This window comes from Hippoglossus stenolepis, chromosome 8 (genome assembly GCF_022539355.2).
Source record: "Hippoglossus stenolepis isolate QCI-W04-F060 chromosome 8, HSTE1.2, whole genome shotgun sequence".
NCBI classification, from domain to species: Eukaryota; Metazoa; Chordata; class Actinopteri; order Pleuronectiformes; family Pleuronectidae; genus Hippoglossus; species Hippoglossus stenolepis.
Window position 1 is genome coordinate 12,322,703 of NC_061490.1, and position 20,828 is coordinate 12,343,530.

Consider the following 20,828-nt stretch of genomic DNA (forward strand, 5'->3'; position numbering starts at 1 on the left):
TATATAAAACACACATATACATATATATACAGAGAATGAACTAAAGTCATAGAACTTATTTTATTATTCAGTTTGACAGTCATAACTGAAAATAGAAAAGAATAAATCTCGGAAAAAACGACAATTAGTTCCTTTAAATATCTTGAAACTGAAGTCTTGCATACAGTACATGTCACTGTTTTACTTGTGGTACTTTCAGCATGAAATATATTACAAAAAGATGTGCTATAGGATCTGGTTGCAAAATCTCGATAATTTACTCATCTGTAAAATGCTTTTAATTCATCGTCAAATCATCGAGAGACGGATACATTAAAACTAAATCTACTGCACGAAGTCACACTAAATGGGGAGATTTTGATCACGGACACTTTTACTCCAGAGATTGTGCTGCTAGATCAGTGTACTCGGTGTGTAATCTGTGGCACAAAGTATTCATGAAAGATTTGATCTGTTTCTAGACTTTCTGCTGACCACCATCCTGAGTGTGGTGGCCGCTCTGTTGGTCATTTTCATCATCGTGCTGGTAGTCGTCTGTCTGGTCATTAGGTAAGTGCATCTGCTCCATGTTTTGAAATGTCTGCATTTTGTCTTAAGAAAGAATGAGCAGCGCTGATGCCTCACAGCTAGAAGGTTCCTGGTTTGAATCCCGGTTCAGACGGGATCTTGTGGAATTTGCATGTTCTTCCCATTTCCAGTTTTCTCCCTGTTCTCTGGCTTCCATCCAAAGACATCCAGATTTGGGTGAGATTAGCTGGACACTTTAAATTGACCGTTGCTGTGAGTGTGAGAGTTTATCTCTGTATGTCGGCCCTGTGATGGCGACCTATCCAGGGTGAACCCCGCCTCTCGCCCAATCTCAGCAGAGACAGGCTCCAGCCCGCTGATGGTAACAAGAGATGCTTTACATGTCTCCAAAACTCTCATCCTCTTGTTGCTTCTGTCAAACAGGAAGAAGAAGAAGCTGCTGAATCATCAGGTTTCCATCTACAATCCGAACGGCACCAGCTTCCTGCCCGGACAGAACAACTTCCCCAAATCGCGTGAAGACAACGAGTCCCATGTGTACGCCTCCATTGAGGACACGCTGGTCTACACACACCTGCTGAGAAAGGGAATGGAGATCGGCATCTACGGAGAGACCGACACGTACCGGTCCTTCGCCGGACACACAGACTCTCAAAAGCCGCTGGTCTCCAAAACCTCCAGCGTCAATGAGCCGGATGAGGGGGTTTATCGCCCGTTCTCGTACCCAGCTGAAGGTCCTCCGCTTCCCAACAGGCCTCCGAGCCATGAGCTGGTGGACAATGAGATTTACCAGAGCGGGGACCCGATTGGGGGGGAGCGCTCTCCGAGTCTGGGGCCGAGGCTGGAGCCGGAGGGAGGAAACTGAGGAGGAGATTGGATTCAGCTTTTCTTCTTCGTACTTGGTCATTTGACATATTCATTCCCTGGCATCTGTGTGATTACCTGCAGTTCAGCCCTGAAAGGAGCTCTGTTTTCTGAGCGTAGTTTTGCAGCACAGCCACGCACACCAAATAACGCTGTTCAAACGTGCATGCTGCTGTTACCTTTTATTTTCAATGAAGACACACTTGTTCTCAAAGTGTCAATCAGCCCCTAAATACTAGTTTTTCCCACTGTAAAGCGCTGTTTTCCTTTTAGACGATGAATGTTTTAAATTTTTAGATATTGTACATATGTCATTTTGTACATATTATGGATGTTTGTACGGGGGGGGGGGGTCTTGTGTGCTGTTTAATGCTGAGTTTTACATTTCTATCTGAATAGAGAGGAGGACTCCGCTGCTGCTGCAATAAATTGCACTTTCTGGCATCATCTGAACCTGACGGCCTGATGATGGCCTGTGTTGCAGGCGATTGCAACAGCAGTGAATGTGCACGGAGTCCTCTCTGTGTGTGTGTGTTATCACAGTCTCTCCGCCGGCTGCCGAGGCTTCTAGTAATCACTACACTGTAAATGTGCCCTGCAGAGCTGGTAGATACACTCCTGCTATTACAGGTTAGGATTTTACAGTTGTTTTCAAACAGGATTAAGTAAAAAATTGTGCTTTTGTTGTTTTGGTTTTTTTGACCCATCTCAAGGAAATCTCAACACTGAAGACGTGATGCTTTTTCTTTAGTCCTTATTTTGTTTTCTTTCTGTGCATCATGATGATTAAGAATCAGTAGAATTTTACTTTTCTATGTGTCAAGGACCATGGGCCCATTCTGCTGGACTTTAGCGACATGGAATAAAAAGCCTTGTACACACTCAAGTGCTTCGTCAGTGTGTGTTTTGGCCGACCGAGCGTCCCTATTCATTACAGGTACCGTTTAAAAGAGAGACTGTTCAAGAGCTGTAATCTAACATGAGTGTGGTGAGCGGTCAGGACCTCTTCACGTGTTGTGAAGATCTGAGTCACTGGTTCTGTGAGTAAATACAATCTAATGTCTGTAGATGACAGAAACTCAATACTTCTCATAGAGCTGGATGATACGGCCAAAGATTATATCAAGATAAACACTTTTCACATCAGTCGATGAATTATCACAATAAATATCACATTATTATTTATTTTTGCTCCTGAGAGAAGGTTTAAACTCTTCTTTATGAGCAGAGAATGACAAACGCCTGATAATCATCAAAATGTATGAGCATAATATTGACAGTATGATGAACCTTTGTTATATTGTTAGTGAGCAAAGTTATATCGGGATTTGTTGCTCAGCCAAAATAAAATGTGTCTTAAGTAAAGTTGCCCCCTGCAGTTCCAAGAATGAACAACAGAGAGAGACAAAGTTCTGATTTGGAAATAAATGCAAAACTATTTTTGGTTAAGAACCAAGTAACGTTTGACCATAAATAGTTAACAGACTGTTGAAGGGAATGAGATGAATACGTACTCTCCCCAAACACTCATGTTTATGTGAGTCAGCAGCCAAAACAGAAACTGGGGTTGTCATGATGAATAAAGTGAGTGGGTGCAGAGACAATAAGACTCTGTGCTCATCAGGATGTTTTTAGAAATGAAAGAGTTAGGAACTTCCAGAAGATTCAAGGGAAATTATGGGAAATTATGTGTTTTCATTAAAAGGCATGTTGACCTTATCCGTTTGGATTTACACATTGTGGTTATACCCATCACACATCCTCCGCCATTGACTCAATTTACCCACATACACTTGACTTCAATGTAAAATGAGAAATATTCTGTTTTACAAATATTTGTAAATGACTTGGTTCTGAAAAGTTCTAAAACACGTCAGTCATATAAATGAACTTGAAATAAGCACTGCTCTTTCCTCAGATCTCATAACCTTTATTGATATTGTTATATTTCAGAGGGTGGAAAAGATAAATACTGTATATGAATCACTTATGCTGAGTTATTGAAAGAAAAACATTTGCATTTCACAGTTAAAATGCATTGGTCTTCCAGAATCCAGTTACTGGGTAAACGAAAACAAACTAAAACCAAGAATTGTTCATTTATTAACTGCAGTTGCCATGTGACTTTTTTTATTGAGCTGTTACACAAGACTTTCTCAAGGATTGTTTTCTCCAATGAGCAAAAGCTGCTGAAAAAGAAAGAGAGTGTTGCAACAGAGGAGACGTGTGTTTATAACATTATATGATATATTTAATATACACAGCATACTTAAACATTCAGAAATTAAAAATAAAGCAAGTACAATAGAAAAGGCTTTCATGGTTATTGGCATTTATCAGCAGAGGCTATAAAAACATATAACAAAGTGAAGCCATCCAGTGGAGTTTACCTTGATTAATATCTGATCAATTCTAATATAATCCGGATTATTTAAAACCATGATTTTGCTGAATGCATGTGAAATATCACGTGTCCGTGAGTTGAGCTTATACGGTGACATAGTGTTTGTGAAACCACTGTGTGAAGTCTAATGACGTCTGAATGGCTTGGGTCAAGAAAATGCAGGAAATTTAAACACTTCTGGAGTTTCAGGGGTAAACAGTGTTGCAGCCAAATCCAATACAATTGAAGTAAATGGTGACCACATTTTCAAAAAAAAAAAAACAACTGAAAAAGCCTAACATGCCTCCATGCTGCTCCTGTGGTGTCATCCAAGTGTCCATAAGCCCCGACTTTCATATTCGAGGACATTTAGACTAAAAACTTGGTGCAAATGACACCGTTTCGAGCAAAATTTTAATGTCTTGGGTTTACGGACACTTGGATGATGCATATTTGGGTGAACTGTCCCATTAAGGCCTCAGACGATGTTGAACTCACAGACCGAGGCCTTTTGGGCCCTGCAGCTCTCGTCGAACCACCTCCCGTTGGCTGTGGTGGAGAGGATGGCACAGTTCTGGCTGCGCCCTCCGTCCGGCTGCAGGGTGATCTCCGTCTCCCAGTTCTTGAACCGCACACTGGACCCAGACTGGTCCACCCACTGGCCGTCGGTCACCATGTCGTTGATGCCCAGCCAGATGTGCTCCTCGGGGCCGATGCTCTGGCGGACGTAGCTGTAGAGCTGGTCGTTCTCGTCCCCTGACAGAGGGGTGCCCAGGCTGCCCCCTTTGGCGATGCAGTCTTCGCTGGCGGCGTGGAAGGTCTTCTTCACCGGGTCAGCCAGGAAACACTTCCCCAGGATCTTTGTGCCTCTCAGACAAACTGAAGGGTGAGAGTCAGTGTGCGTCAGGTGTGAGTGTTACCTGCATTTATCTCTCTGTCACTAGAAAGATGTTAAATCAGACACACTCTTCTGAGTGTTAAACAAAAAAAACATGGTTGTTTACTTTTGAATAATATGGATGATATTATTATTTGATAATAACCTATTAATTAGGCATTAATTGCCATAATTATTGTTATTGTATTATTATTGTTGTTATTATTATTATCATCGTCATCATTATTATTATTGTTTCCTATTTGATTCATTAATTAATTAATTGATTAGTTGTTATGAATTTCTTGTTTAACACTCCAAACAATTTTTAAAAGTTTTTCACAAAAGAATAAAAATGTTATTAAATTAAATTCACTCAGAGATGAAGGTTTTATTTTTAAATACTTTGTTTCAAGTGTTCTTGCAAAAATCCCTGTAGACATTTGCAGTGTCTTTGCAGGAGCAGTACCTGTTTGTAGAGCCTGCTGCTCTTTCAACAAATTCAGCTCCTGAATTATGTCACTTATCTGTTTCCTCAGCTCCTCGATTGCTACGCTGTTTGCAGAGTCTGAAAGAAAAATAAGCACAAACATAATGCATTAACTACTGATGGACTCTCATAATAGCTCAGTCATGTTGCTCTTCTTAGTGTGTTATTCTGAGATTTAACAAGTGAGAACATTGTTTTCGTTTCTTCTATCAAGTTAAATCCTACCTCTCTTGCCACTTCTTTTCTTCATGCTGCTCTTCTGGAGTGTGCACGGTGCCAGCAGCAGAAGGCAAAAGATCAGCCAAACACCTCTGGTCTCCATCGTTCATGTAACACTTTGAATCCACCAGAAATATTGTTTTGATGCAGCACCACAAAAAAGCTCCTCGCAGCTCTGCCTCCTGGCAAGACTGTCGTGTTTCACCAGAGTCCAATGAGGAAATCTTATCTCAGTGAAAACAAATGTTTTACAGATGTTTTACAGCCACTTGTGTTGCTGTTGAAACGCTGAAGGGAGATGGATGAGGAGCAGGATTGTGCCTCGTTTAACATCGTCCAGACAAGCCTGACTCTGGTTCCATGTGTTTGTAGGTTACTAATAAATTACAGGAAGCTCCTATCTGTCTGAGCATTAACTCACATTCCTGACAGAAACAGAAGAGCATCTGTTTTCACCAAATAGCAACAACTAATAAGTGATGAATGATTACGCACGGCTGTTTTCTAAGTGAGCTGTGTTTAATCTTTTGTTTTCCTGTCAAAGGATCTGTTGCTTTTCTGGGCCAGCGGTTGCATGTTTGGGCTTCCTCCCGGAGCCCACATCTGGATCTCCTCAGTGAGTTGAAGGCGGGGCACATGACACGTGGCAGAGACTTAAGACACTTATATAATAAAGAAACATTATTGTGAACTTGTTTAATCTAAGACTGGTGAGACAGCTAATGTGATGCAATCCACATCCAAACAAGTAGCTTGAGCTTTTTATGTGAAACCTGGATAATTAAGTTTCAACTTATGGATATGTCACCAGCTTATTATAAATCATCATATCTCCCAATGACCCTGAATGTTTATAAAGGGTCCTTAGACCTAAATGCATTTAAATTTTAAATCTCTTTACACCCATTAAAACTCTTCTTTGTTCCTCAAAATTACATATTCAAAGGTTTGTCATGGCCCTAAAATGGCCAAGTGGCCCTAAAGTGTCACTCAACACCTCCTGTCCTCATTTTGTGATTGGCATCTCTGAATATCCTAATATGACCCCTCCCCTGCAACCATCCCCCCCCTCACCGCCACCTGCTGCTGAGAAGCTTCTCCAGTTCTGAGCCCCGCACCCACAAGTTGACAGGATTGGTTTCTTAGATTTGTGACATCACAAACCCCGGCTGTGTGAATCCTGTTTTTGTAGGGTGGCTTTGTTTGTTGTTTGTTTGTTTGTTGTTGACTGCAGAGATATGTATATGTGAATGTATGAGGGGCCGAATACAACAATTGCGACGCAAACTGCAGCACGGCTTTGTGTGGAGTTCCACTTTGGTGAATTTTCACCTGTGATGTTCACTTTGCATTCGTATATGTGTGACTGTGTCCTTAAGGTGGAAATACTTAGTCACTGCATTGACTGGTGAGAGTTCTGATTGGCTCGCCAGCTTGGGCCTGAATACAGTGTCAACTTGTAGCTTGTTTCATGCATGAATAAGAAACTTTCCATGTTGAAAATATCCCGGCACAAATTTCAATTACAAATGGACAAAATGTATTTTCCATCCCTTGTGTAGCACTTCAATACAAGGTTGCCTGAGATGGTTAATAAGGTCAGGTAACACCTTGTCATCACAGATTTTTTCTTGTGTCTAATAAAAAAAAAAGCACTGACAAAAAACAGGGAGAGGTTGTATCAATATATTTGAAATAAAATATTTACAAAATACATCAACAATAGTTCTAGTAGTCATGTGACATTCACTGAAAATAAGTCATTTATAATAAATATACAAAAGTTCAGGCAACGGCAAAGGCAGCTCGTAAAATTCATACAGAAAAAACAATGCCCAGTCACGGTGTTCGCTGCGGTGTGCACAGCGGAGCACGCTGACGCCCGAGACTGATTCAGAGCAGGTCAGCGCCACAAAAGTAGACAGTGCGTGGGTCACAATAAAATATTCACTCGAATGCATAGTTAGTTAGTTAGGTAATTAGTTCATTTCAGTCCAGACTCCATCATCAGTTCTTCATCGTCCTCAGAATGATTATGGATGTGGTGTCTGCAGATACATGGAAGGCTGTTGGATTATATGATGTTTTGTGCACCTACAGTACATTGTTTATGTACACTCTGACTTGTATTGTTATTAATTTATGTTACATTCTTCTATTTGTCTGAATCCTATATGCATGTGGAATATTACATTTCCCTCTGGAGATCAATAAAGTGTTGTATTATTATAAACTGTGGTCATAGTTCTCTAGTACTGCCACGTCTGTTTAATGTGCTTTGTGCATTTGTTCATTGCTCAGTAGATAAGAAGCACTTGAGTTAAGTACAAAGCACTTTGCATCGCAACTTTGCTCTTACTTCAAACCAACGAGCAAAGCTCAGTGCAGCAGCTCCTACTCTGGTTTATCGATCTGGGTATATTTCTAATATAATTTAGAAGTTTAGAATTTCTCCATGATTAAAAAAACACTGAAAAAAGTAAAAAATGTACAGGAACACACAGGGTTTGCAAAAATCACAACAACACTGCACGTAAAAATGAAAACAACTGAGTAAAGAACACAACAAAAAAAGACACAGGTTGAATTAAAAACATGCAAGAATAAATTAAGTGTGCTTCATGTTTGCAAAAAAAAAATATACAATGAGTCCTCTTCTTCTTGTTGCCACGTATCAGAAGCCTCTGCAGAGCGTTAGGCACCGTCACTCTGGTCTACGTCGGGCAAAGCACTGCAATAAAAACAGAGATGAACATTAACATTAACATTATGACTGAATACGGCAAGTTAGGAAATAAAGAGGAGGAAAAGTAAAAGGAAAACATCACTTATAGACTGGAGCAAATGAAATGGAGCATAACTTATCTCAAACACAGGGTGAGTGATCTGAAAGATTAATACTTGAAGGCGACTAATGCGTTGACCTAAATGTTGACTGCAGGGTAAATAGAGCTCTACAGTGTGAGGCAGTGAGTCATTCTCTGTGAGGGAGTCAAGACACTATCGGGGTTAAACGAGGCTGCAGCAGATCATTGTGAGTCACTGTGTGTGTGTGTGTGTGTGTGTTGGGGTGGGGTGGGGTGGGGTGGGGGGGTGGAGAAGTGAGGAGAACGTGGAGGTCAGACTGCACTACACTTCAGTGGTAGAGAGGGGGCGCTCTCTACTCCCATTGTGAGCGACAACACACAACAGTGCACATCACATGAGAATGTGACACAAATCTCACCGTCCATTGCTCACACCAGAGCTAGCAGGTGCAAGGCAGAACATGAGATGCAGAAAAAGAGAACAGAACGATGTGAAATAAAAAAACACACAGAAGATAGAGCTCAGATGTTTTGGTAGGAAACAAAGAAAAAGGAACTGGTTGTTTATTGTGAATCACATTTATAGTAATTCAAATTAAATCAAACATTTTATGTTGATTTCCTTAAAAACATAAAGGTTTTCTGTCTATGTTTCCTTATGGTATAATCAATGTGTTATATGATTATATGCTTTTCAGAATGACTGTTCAGAAGAGGTTTGAATACATTCTGCGACATTTTAGTCAGAGTAAAAACGAAATTGAAGTTGCTCAGCTTACAATGATTTCTAAAATGTACATAGAATATTTAAAGGCTTTCTAAACTTAATAAAATGATTTTGCAAATACTTTTTACACTAAGTTTCATTGGTAAAATTGCCTTGAATACTTTAGCTGTGTTGGCAAAACACAAATTTGTAAGTTTTGACAAGAGTGGAGGCCAGGTAAATTAAAAACAGGTGTTCTGCAGAAAACAATCTTGTTTATGATTTGTAAACATAAAAAAACACTGGAGTGGTCCTTGGACCCTGCGTTAAGTCACAACTGACCAGTCACAATATAAACTACAGGACACAACTATCAACACAAGAGAGACACTCACCTTTGAGAATATAGTCTGTTAAGAGACTGGGCACCTTGTCGCTGTCATCTCTCATAGCTTGCAGAACTGAGGAGCAGCAGATGGAGCAGAGTGAGTCACAGCCACTGAAGCTCAAACATGGTGGGTACTGAGATGAGGAAACTTACTCTTGGTGAGGATCTGAAGGTCCTCGATCGAAGGAGGACGTCCCTTCTTCTCATACGGGATGACTGTGGTCAAATACTGTGCAGGGAGACAAGGACAGGGAGGCAGACATTTAAAAAGACAGATCGTCTAATGCATGAGTGATGGAGAAACAGTCTGACTTGGTCTTTACTGAAGCACCATAACTGTAAGAGTGCATATTATCATAGCAGAAAGTAACCTGTCTTTCACTGCACCCACTCCCAAAGGTTTGTCTGAAGCTGTTCTGAATGACGGAGGAGAATCCCTCCATGCTGAAGCGCTGAGGAGGAAGGAAGCAAAGTGCAGAAACACAAGAGGGGAGATCATCAAAGAAAAGACTCGATTTTTTGGAAAACACAGAATAGAAATAGCAATGGGAGGGAAAGAAAGCTCTGGTGATGTTTCCTTAAAATCCTGACAACAAGAATAAAGTGCTCACGGATCCGACTGTTTTCTCAGCGTGGCCCTGCGACGTCCCAGCTCCGCCTTTGAGCTTCTTCTTCTTCCTCAGCAGCTCGCGGTGCTCCTTCTGTCGGTTTTGCACGTCGATGAGCGCTGAGATGAAACTGTTCTTCACCTCTTTCTCAAAGTCCAGCTCATCCCTGAGAGCCAGCTGCTGCACCAGCTCCTCCGAGAAGCTCCTGATGTTCGTCTCCGTCTCCTCCAGACACTCATTCAGCTCCGCCACACTCAGGGTCCTCACCTCTGCACCGCAAAAACACACAAAGAAACAGTTATTTAACGGAAGCCAGACAGGCCCTTTAAAATGTGCCAGAATCATTTATATACTGAATTTATTATATTTATAAGTAGCTATTTTGTACTATAAAAAACAGGGTGAAACCTCATGATTGACAGCTGAGAATGACTTGTGATTGGTCGAGTGTGTATATCAGCGGGACCTCGATACCATGGCTCCACTCCATGATCACTACTGCACAGGCTTAGGCTTCAAATCACGTCAAATGTGCAAGATGGCAGCAGCTGTATCTGGGATATTTTGGCTTCATTTTTGGGCAACCGGGAGGAAGTGGAAACGCGTCGTCCATCTTTATTAGCGGTCTGTGGTATATCACAGTAATTTCACATTTCCTTTCCCTAAAGCTCATTCCCACTATAAATGTAAACCATTGAAAACAAATATATATTTACACTTTAAAAAAAAAAGGTCTAAATGTACAGCTGAGTACTGTAGTTTTTAGTCCATTTCTTTTGTACTATTTTCAGTTGCAGATTAAAACACATTTGTTGCTCTATTGAGTATGTACAGTAGCTGGACGGTGTGTGTGATATTTACTCAATATAAACTACATTACCCATGTTCATGCTGTGTCAGTGTAATAACAGTGTGGTTCACTGATGTGTTTTATAATATGTTGGAGAATGGCGCTCTGGGACACTGAGGAATAAGCTGCAATCAGACCACACGGTTAAATAGGATCAATTCATGATGGTTTTAGTGGGATTTCATGAGACTTGTTGCCGATGAGAAAAATAAAAAATACAATCAGAGTTGCCCTTAAATTTTGATGAAACTGTTCTTAGTTATAAAGTCACAAAATCAAAGAACTTGTTTAAGAATCGTTCATGATATTTATGATGTCCCAGTGCATTCAAAACAAATCACAAGAAAGGCCTGACCATCAAAGACTCACGAGAACATGTCCCGACCCTGATATAATTAATGTAGCACACAGACCAGACATATCTCACGAGCCTTAATATTGATGACATATCACAAGAGAACTTGGATCATTTTTCTTGATCAGAGGACACTTACTCTCCTCGTAGCCGGGGCTGCTGGTCGGCCGCTGGACGTCCAGTGAGAGCATGGAGAGGTCTGACTGAGAGGGATCGTGCTGATGCTCCATGTCGGGCGAGTCCTGCATCATCTCTTCTATCTCCTCGATAACCTGAAAGAATTTGAACATCAAGCTATTAAATCTACAACCATGTCACACAGGTTGGAAGCAGGGTGGTCGCTAACAGGCCGGACTATGCTGGAGGTTGGTGTTTATGTAACCTACCTGCTCTGCTGTGTACAGGGGCTCGTCTGCGAGACAGGAGACAATGATGGAGTGCATGTCCAGCTGCTCCCTCAGCTCCTCGTCGTCCGACAGCTCTGCTGTGACATCAGTCTTCCTCTGGACAGGAACAGGAACAGGGGAAGGGGGAGGTGGGGGGTTTAATCAAAGCGCTTAACCCTGGCACAATGAATACATGAGATTTGTGAAATGAACGGACGAAGAGATTTGGCGGGGGAGGGAGACAGGGAGGGAGCAGGGCTGGGGGTTGATGGTAAAGTGGGACAGGGATGGAGGGGAGGGGTGGAGCCACTCACAGGTTTCTCCTCCAGGTTGAACATGGGGATGTGGAGGGAGCGCGTTCGAGAGTGTTTCCAGTCCACCGGCATCACTTGCCCAAAGTTACTGGTTAAAGCGTTCCAGATTCTGTGGACAAAAAAACAAACATTTCATTGTAAACTATTAAGTCACACTGACATACATCCTCTGCCTTGATAGAGAGTCTATCTTCAAACTACTTCTGTTGACACTGAGGCACCGGAGGGAACCACAAACGTTTCATAATCAGATTAATTTTCTGTTTCCGTTCAGAGGGCACTGCTCTAATCCCCAACATGGAACCTTACAAGTCAGAAAATACAACCGATGATTAAATGTTTGTGTCACAACGGCCCAAAGCTGCAGCAGATGGAATATATGTCACTGGATCAATGTTTAGTGGTGATTTACCACTAATAGACCAGCTGTTTGTCAACTCAGCACTTCAAATGTCTTTGTAATGGCACGCATCTGTCAGAGGGACTAAGTAGAGCTGGTGGATGTTGCATTAAAATGATATTAAGGCAATTTATTGATAAGGTACTCATTAAGTAATCCTTAAGTCTACAATTATTGCATGTCACAGTTTGTCAGTGCAGGAGGTGACACTTTCAAAGTATTTTGTTCAGTGCAAATAGTTATAAATATTCAATTCACTATGATACAAAACAGAGAAAGAAAGAAAATCCTAACATTTAAAAGCATGAACTAACAATGTTTAGTGTTTTTGTTTGGAAAAAACAACCACAGCATATGTTGGTCAACCGATGAATGATATGACATTGCATATTTGTGACATTAGGGTTTTTATGACTATGGATGACATCAAAATATTCCCAGAAGGTGATTCATAGGAAATGATTAAATAAAGTATCACTTTCACAAATATCAGCTGTAGAAACAAAATATGAACTATTGATCCACTCATATCGACTAATATCGGTCTCCAGGAGCCATTTAAGGACAGATACAGATATCATGCCGATATTTCTGCAGCTGTTCTGATGAATGAATGAATCTGTAAAACTTACAGCTCACATTTCCAGACTGTTTTACTTTAGCTGGACCAAAGATGTCTGTCACTGTCCACTCACCACATCCTTATTTTAATAAAGATAACACAGCAGATACAGTGGTTTAGTAAGGTTTTCATATAAGCTGCAGTTTATTGAGAGGAAGCCTCCTCTTCATCCACACATGTTTAACAGCAGCCATCCTGGACAGGCCACAGACACACACTCTCACACACACACACGCGCACACACTCACACACACTCACTCGTCTGTCTCCAGCAGCGTGTCCTCTGAGATCACACTCACGGGAGCGACGCTCTCTCTCTGGGGGCTGAAATTGTGGAAGCAGGCGGATAACTTCTCCTCGAAGCCGATCACCGGGTCCACGGAGCAGAGCGCGTCCCCCGGGCAGAAGCTGCCGTCGAGCAGCCCCGTCAGGTCCCCATCACGGTGGAGCAGCAGCCGAGCAGCGGCCGCTTCCCCCCCGGCGGCGGTAGCGGCCGCTGCTCTGCCTTTGTGCGTCAGCAGCTCCCGATCCGGAACCACGTTCGAACCCCGCACATGCGACCAGTCGTCGTCAAAGTGTACGACGGGTGCAGCCATGTCCCGGATCAGCCTAACAGCTCCGGGGGAAAGATGAGCGAGCGGCCGGTCTGACAGGCCGCAGCATCCTCCCGGTGTGCCCGCTCACTGCTCCACACACACACACACACAAACACATACGCACACACAATAGCTGCTGCACGGGGCCCACTAGCGGTCACTGTGTCCCGGGACAAAGCAAAACAAACACCCCACATCAGAGAAGCGGGATGAAGCTGTTTACACTCTGTTTCTCAGTCTGATTAAAATCGAATATAAAAAATCTACAATAAAACATAGCTATTTAATATTTTCTACAAACTAAAATAGTTAAAATGTTGCTAAATTGAGCAACAACAGCAAAACACCGATGTCAAGTGTGTGTGGTGCAGGTTTTGGTCATGTTGTGGGGACCTGAATGTGACATATTATGTAAATTTATGTAAATCATTATATGATGAAGACATGTTTTGAGATTAGATTAATGTTGGGGTTATGGTTTGTTAAATATATGGTTAAAGTTAGACCAAGTCTCCAGGAAATCAATTGAAGTCAATATAATGTGTGTGTGTGTGTGTGTGTGTGTGTGTGTGTGTGTGTGTTTATAAACACTATGGAGACATTTTTCCCACAAATTTGAGAAATATTGCCCCAAATTTCAACCTTTGACAAAAAGGGAGAAATCGTCCTACTACCTGTGTTACTTATCCTCTGTATCCCCTTCATTACATTAATTATTTGATCTTATTAACCACTGTTGTTTTTGCATTGTGGTTGTTAATATGATTCGTGTTTTTTATATTGTATTTGTGCTTTTGCATCTGAATGTCATGCCAATATTGAAATTGGGAAGAAATTAGAGATAGAGAGAAACAGTGCCTCCTGTGGTTGAGACATGAACCATCCACGCGTCACTACAGTCAACGGCCTCCTGTGTTTCCCATGGCAACGGACTCATAACAAACAGAGAGGCCTCAGCCGATTCCTCTGAGCTGACTGACCCAGATTGTCCTACAGGGCTTTGACTTAAAGATGAGTTCACCTCTGTCCACGCTGAAGAAAACGAGACGCACTCCCCTGCAGGGCCACAGTGAGCAATATCAGATCCTGTGGTTCAGTATAATCCATTTTTGAAAGTGTTTAGAAAATGATTTACATCTGTTGTTCACACATTCAGGACTGTTTAACTGGTACCAGACACACATGCAGATGCCCAATATGCATATGTATATTTACATTGTACGAACAACATTTTAAGGGCTCAGAGGTAATCATGATGTGGGTTTAATTTAAAACATGGAACCTGTGGTTATCACACCATGATCTGACAATATCCACTGAAACAGAAAGCCATCGATGGTATTACACCAGTTTTCAACTCTCTATTGAGGGCAGGTGTAATTGTTCCTTGCAAGGATTCAGTCATGCACATTCCGATTTTTCTGGTCACGAATATTTTTGATAAAACACAACCTGATGATTTGCGATTCATCCAAGATTTGTCAGTTGTCAACGCCGCAGTACAACAATGCGCTCCGTCTGTGCCAAATTCTTAAACGATCCTTTAACAAGTTCTGCAGGATAGTAAATTGTTCTCTGTTGTTGATCTGGTAAATGCATTTTTCAGTGTTCAAATTGATAAAGACAGCCAACACTGGTTTGCATTTGAGTCTAACAGAGAAAGTTATACATTCACATGCCTTTGTCAAGGCTATTGTGAATCACCAACCATTTACAACCAGGCACTAAAGGAAAGCTTAAGATCATTAGAGATAACACCAGGAAGTGCACTTTTACAATATGTTGACAATTTAATGATTTGTGCTCCAACTAAAGAACAATGTGAAAATGATTCTGTAGCTCTACTAAAACATCTAGCTGCAGAAGGCCACAAAGCAAGCCTGAAAAAATTGCAGTTTGTAAAAGAACAAGTTTCATTTTTAGGGCATGTGATCACAGCAGAGGGCAAATCCCTCTCCCCTAAGAGAGTAACGGCAATTCAAAATATTCCAAAACCTGTCACAAAGAAACAAGTGATGTCATTCCTGGGAATGTGCTCTTATTGCAGATCATTTATTCCTAATTATGCTGTCCTCGAGGAGCCCCTCAGCGCTATCGCACACGGGCAAGGCCTACAAGCATATAGTAAGGTGACATGGACTGATGGCACAGAGAAAGCTTCCACTGACTTGAAACTGACCTTACAATCGACCCTGACTTTAGGACTACTGAACCCTGACCGACCTTTCACACAGGCAGTTGACGAGAAGGGGGGCTACATGACATCAGTGCTACTCCCAGACCATGGGGGCAAACAGAGACCTGTGGCATTTTTCTCAGCAAAACTTGATCCTGTTGATACAGGCCTCCTTACTTGTCTTAGAGCTGTAGCAACTTCAAATAAGACTGTCATGGCATCCAAGGATTTAGTAGGATACTCCCCACTCACCCTGCTGACCCCAAATGCTGTGTCTATGATGCTATCTATAACATGCTATTCTGTTGGAAATGCCTAACATCACTGTGAAAAGATGTAATGTTCTAAACCCAGCTACTCTTCTTCCAACAGAAGGAGATGATGAACAAAACAACTGTGTAGTAACAATAACCGAAGTTTGTTTCCCCAGACCAGACTTACAGGAAACACCATTGCAGAATCCAGACACTGAACTGTTTGTGGATCAGCATCTCGCAATTCAGACACGGGAGAAAATCAAGTTGGTTTCTCTGTGGTAACAGCACATGATACATTGATTGCACGACCACTCCCTGCTTCTCTGTCTGCACAAGCAGCAGAGCTCACTGCTCTCATTGAAGCATGCAAATTGACTGAAGGGAAAAGGGTCAATATCTACATAGACAGTAGATATGCATGTGGTGTAGTACATCATTTTGCACGATTGGAAACAGAGACAAACCAATTGTATATCATGCTCTAGTGTCTCTGATGCTTGATGCTATCCTCCTCCCCAAACAGGTTGCAGTATGTAAATGTGATGCTCACACTTCTAATAATGACCCAGTATCACAAGGTAATGCCGGAGCGGATGCAACAGCAAGAGCAACTGCTCGCCAGCCACTACCTGCTTCACACATTCTCTTTCAGGTCGACTCAACAACCCCCACGGCCCACTTACAGGAACTCCAACTTACAGGACCGTACCAGAACCTGCTAACAACACGCACAGCAGTAGAGGTCGCTGAAATGACAACGTGGATTCCAGTCACTGCAAGAGAGTTCCAGGACCAGACCATCCACCTACTGTACACACACTGAATAAAGCCAGGCCTGTGTGGCCTTAGAGGAACCGTACTTTTCCTCCCATCAAGAACTGTATTAGTTGTTTTCCCAATCATCTGAATATTGGGCCAGCTCCTCAGTCAGGTCTTTTTGACTCCTTGCTTCCTTCTACAACCTTTTATGACCCCATTCAACGCGAGGGTGACACAGGATTGTAAATCTACATGTCAGGATGCCTGTGTCCACAGCAACAGCAGTTTGCTTTCTTCAAGAGTATTGTTGATGATGCATTTAGAATCCTTGTGAATTGATATATTGGATGTTTTACTGTAGTAGTGCATTCTCTTATGTTGTCATAAATGACAAAAAGGAGGGAAATGTATTGGAAAAATTAACTAAGTGTGGTTGAAACCTATTTTATAGTTGAAGAGTAACTTTTTGCATACCTGTCTAAGACTCCATGACCTGAAATGTTTATGACCTGAAACCTGTATGACCTTTCTATATACCTGTTTGACCTTTCCATTACTTATTGACTGTCCAAAGAACCCAATGGAAATGTATGCAAATCAGTTTCCTGTGCATTAATTCCTGTCTCAAACTGCGCCTACAGAACCAGTCTGAACTGGTTCTGAGAGACAGCCTTAGTCCTCCTATATAAGATCCTTGTATTTGACTGTTCTCCATCCTCACTCTGAGATCCCTGTGACTCTCTGTGTTGATCCTTTCTGCAGAAAGCCCCTATTAAAATACACGTAGATAACTTTGGTGTTTTCCAGCCTCTTGTATTTCCAGATTTCCATCACAATAGCAAAGAAACATTCACGCATGAAATAACAGGAAAAGAATATGGGTGATACAATAAGGATTTTTATTCGAAAAGTAGCAAAGATTTAAATTAAAGAAAAATTTAAATAAGGATTTGTGATGATCGGGTAATACCTGAAATACTGAATGAGGAAATTCATTCACTGCAAAGATATAGAAAATAAAAACTTTTGACCCATGTTGTGTATCAAAGGGTTAAAGATGAGTTCACCTCTGACCATGCTGAAGAAAATGAAACGCGCTCCCCTGCAGGGCCATAGTGAACAATGGTAGGTTCAGCGCTGCACATGAGCGCAGTGTAACTTTATTGTACAAACAGAGAGCGTGTGCATTTAATCATGTGATTTAAACTGTGGTGAAATTATCAAAAATTTAAACATTCTGAGCAAATGCACCACAGAGAAGCACATTGTGTTACTGCAGAGACTAACCAGTATGAGGGGGGTGAGTGTACAAGTGGACAGTGAATCACACCAACCTTGTAGAGGGAGCTGCTCCGCTCCAGGATTGTGTTTTGCAGTTGTGTCATCACTGCCGTCTCCATGTCTGAGAAAAGGGGAAGTGGACCATCTGGGACTAGAAATCTATTGTATAGCTCTGCCAACCACTGCAGTTTCAGTCTATATACATTTTGTTCAGACTCATATGAAGTCACCATGACCTTTGACCTGTCACCACTGATATCCAATCTGTTCAAGTGACAACTGGTCGGAATTTGAAAAAATAACAAAGGCAGACTTGAGATATCATGTTCAAGAGGCCTACAACATGTTTTGTGAGGCCACTGTGACCTTGATCTTTGACCACCAAAATGTAATCAGGTATTCTTTGAGTCTAAGTGAACATTTGTGCCAAATTTAAAGAAATTCCTTAAAGGCATTTTTGAAATATTGTGTTCACAAGAATGGGACAGACATAACTGAAACATAATGCCTCCAGCCACTGGTTGTCTTTGGCAAGGGGGCATAAACATATCTTGGATAGTATGCAGTGATTGGTGTAAAACTGAAAGGGAGAAAGTCAAAGACCTCTGATGTCACAGTGCAGGTCTCCCAGGAGGTGGTCTAACTCCTTGGTTCTCTGGCTGCGGTAGTGCAGACGGTCCTCTGAGAGCCGCACAGTGTCCCTGATACACACTGTACTGTACACCGTCTGACAATCACACACAAACACAACATTTTGTTCACATTCAATATAGCTTGTCACGTTAAAATGCATGTTAACACTGCAGCTCCAACCTTGTAGAGACCTTGCCAGTCAGTCACTTTGGTGTGAGAGAGGGACATCCTGCGCAGAAGAGTCTAACACACACACACACACACACACACACACACACACACACACACACACACACACACACACACACACACACACGTGGTGTTAATGTACTGGTAGTGACGCATTTGGTTAAGTGCTAAATAGTCACAGATGTGAAGAAATGGAGGTCATTCATTTGCTCAGAGCTGTTACTGTACTGGTATGTTTCTGATGTTGCGTAGCGAAGACTGCAGGGTTCTGAGGCGATGAGAAGAAACATATCACTTCCTGTCTCCTATGTAAAACAGCCAGGTCCCGTGTCGGCCTCAGAAACCACTGGCTGACAGAAGAAAGGACATTTCCACTGATATAACCATATCGGCCCAGAATTTGTTGTGTACTCAAATATGATTGTGTAAAGAAAGACTGAAGATTTACATGAATGTACATTCCCACAGTTATTGCAGCATGAAAATAAAACCACCATAATATAATCACAATAAAAGTATTTATATAACTAAATACCTTGCTAGAATTATGACGTAAAACATTGAACTACTTTATATAAGTCAATATATTATTGGCAGTAGTAGAAACAAACACAGGCAACAAAATTAAATTGAGTTTTTATGCATGATGTAGAGCACATTGAATTTCCCCTATTTATTCATGTGTATGACTAGAATGAGTTGTGCTCGCCTGCTTCAGGTTATAACAAACCTGGAACAAGGTATTTCATACAATCTGATGTGATCTATGGTGCACAGCACAAAAGGTACTACACTGGCAAAATGTGCTTACAATCTTAAAGGTAAAAGTACCAATAATTTGTGTTTGTGTTGTTAGTGGATCACTTTAATTGCCATATTAATATAGCCTATAAATGGCAACTGTGTGGGGCTTATAATGCATCATACTTTATAAACTTTAAACCTCAAACCTTAACCAGAAAATTAACTACTATCTATCTAATCTATCTGAAAAGTATAAGCTAAAAGCTGAGAAAGTTATGAAATGTTATGTAGCAAAGGAACCTGGTAACTAGTAAATAAAGAACTAGTTCCGGGAATTGTACTGAAGAGAAGTACTTGTAAGTAAAAGTACTTATTTTCCTTTCACACAGTCAGTATCATATCATAAAGATAGCTAGCATTATAGCCAACTTTAGCTAGCATTAGCTTAACCAATTTGAGCAAGCTAGCCCAGTTTAACCAGAAACAACAGCATTATTAGCTGTATTCATTTTAGTCAGCAGACATATACTCACATGTTGGGTTTGGACTTGTTACAGGAAAGCAAACATGAAGCATTTACAGTTGGTAAACACGACTTTAAACAGAAAATTAGCTTTAGCTGTAGCGCTGCTTGTTTTCATTTACTGTGCGAGTGGCGCCATTTTTTTCCTGTCTTGCTGTTGTCATGGCAACAACTTTGGAAAGTGGATACACTGACTGTTGAATGTTGAAGAAGGATCCAACATGGAGTCAGAGTCTTACACTGTGTTTACTTTCATTAAAGAAAATGCATCAATTTATATTCTATACAAACATATTCTATAAAGAAAGATACATTTTTAATTAGGACAAAGATTCAATTAGAAAACAAGATATATCTGATGAATTAAATTACAAGAGGCACAACTATCAACTATCAGATAGTTTTAAAGTGTCCCTGAGGTATGAGAGACTCTAGTACAGGGTCAATTTGCAGCCTTTTTCAATTTTTATAAATAAATATCATGTTATGATTATTTCTTTGACGATAAAGTTGATGATATTATTATTACTACAATTATTATTATTTTAATTGATAATGATGATTAAGAACTATAAGAACTTTGATCGTAATTTAGTCTTGTTGCCATTTCCACCATTTGTTGTTGTTATGGACTTAAACCTCAAAGTAGCAGCACCTATCACGTGACCTCTAGTGGTTAAACTTCCTGCTGTGAAGCAGTGGTGAAGAAATGCATTTTGCTGAGGTGCTGCAGACTCTACAGAGACCCTCAAAAAGCAACTTGCAGGTTAAAGATTTCAGTGAATTATTGTGTAGGAAACTTGATGATGAAACTTGATTTTCAAAATATTATATTTGCATGACTGTGACATCTGGAGTCGTTTTTGTGAGAGA

The 20,828-nt window shown here is 41.1% G+C and overlaps 3 protein-coding genes and 1 long non-coding RNA gene across 6 annotated transcripts in view; 1 reads left to right on the forward strand and 3 right to left on the reverse strand.

Moving 5' to 3' along the window:
* LOC118113690 (CUB domain-containing protein 1) overlaps positions 1 to 2,278 on the forward strand; it is an 8,086-nt gene extending 5,808 nt beyond the window's left edge. The window contains exons 6-7 of the mRNA XM_035163626.2: positions 462 to 549; positions 952 to 2,278. Coding sequence (XP_035019517.1) covers positions 462 to 549; positions 952 to 1,393 — 530 coding nt within the window. The 3' untranslated portion in view covers positions 1,394 to 2,278. The remainder of the gene's footprint in view (positions 1 to 461; positions 550 to 951) is intronic.
* Positions 2,279 to 4,054: 1,776 nt separating this feature from the next.
* clec3ba (C-type lectin domain family 3, member Ba) lies at positions 4,055 to 5,848 on the reverse strand. Its single transcript, XM_035163850.2, has 3 exons — positions 5,368 to 5,848; positions 5,122 to 5,220; positions 4,055 to 4,654 (listed from the first exon to the last, which is right to left on the reverse strand). Exons 1-3 carry the CDS (start codon positions 5,462 to 5,464, stop codon positions 4,254 to 4,256), a joined length of 597 nt encoding a protein of 198 aa, XP_035019741.1. The 5' UTR covers positions 5,465 to 5,848; the 3' UTR covers positions 4,055 to 4,253.
* A 1,185-nt stretch (positions 5,849 to 7,033) lies between these two features.
* Positions 7,034 to 13,519, reverse strand: fez2a (fasciculation and elongation protein zeta 2a). Of its 3 annotated transcripts, XM_035163316.2 has the most exons (10): positions 13,056 to 13,519; positions 11,776 to 11,884; positions 11,462 to 11,578; positions 11,215 to 11,347; positions 9,874 to 10,139; positions 9,634 to 9,714; positions 9,416 to 9,491; positions 9,270 to 9,335; positions 8,588 to 8,608; positions 7,034 to 8,092 (listed from the first exon to the last, which is right to left on the reverse strand). In XM_035163316.2, exons 1-9 carry the CDS (start codon positions 13,391 to 13,393, stop codon positions 8,598 to 8,600), a joined length of 1,197 nt encoding a protein of 398 aa, XP_035019207.1. In that variant the 5' UTR covers positions 13,394 to 13,519; the 3' UTR covers positions 7,034 to 8,092; positions 8,588 to 8,597. The 3 variants fall into 3 exon arrangements, with proteins under 3 accessions (XP_035019207.1, XP_035019206.1, XP_035019208.1); XM_035163315.2 differs by lacking the exon at positions 8,588 to 8,608 and having other exon boundaries at positions 13,056 to 13,518; XM_035163317.2 differs by lacking the exons at positions 8,588 to 8,608; positions 9,634 to 9,714.
* A 5,026-nt stretch (positions 13,520 to 18,545) lies between these two features.
* LOC118113526 lies at positions 18,546 to 18,954 on the reverse strand. Its single transcript, XR_004697348.1, has 3 exons — positions 18,917 to 18,954; positions 18,680 to 18,742; positions 18,546 to 18,593 (listed from the first exon to the last, which is right to left on the reverse strand). It is a non-coding gene; the product is annotated as an uncharacterized LOC118113526 (long non-coding RNA).
* Positions 18,955 to 20,828: the final 1,874 nt, after the last annotated feature.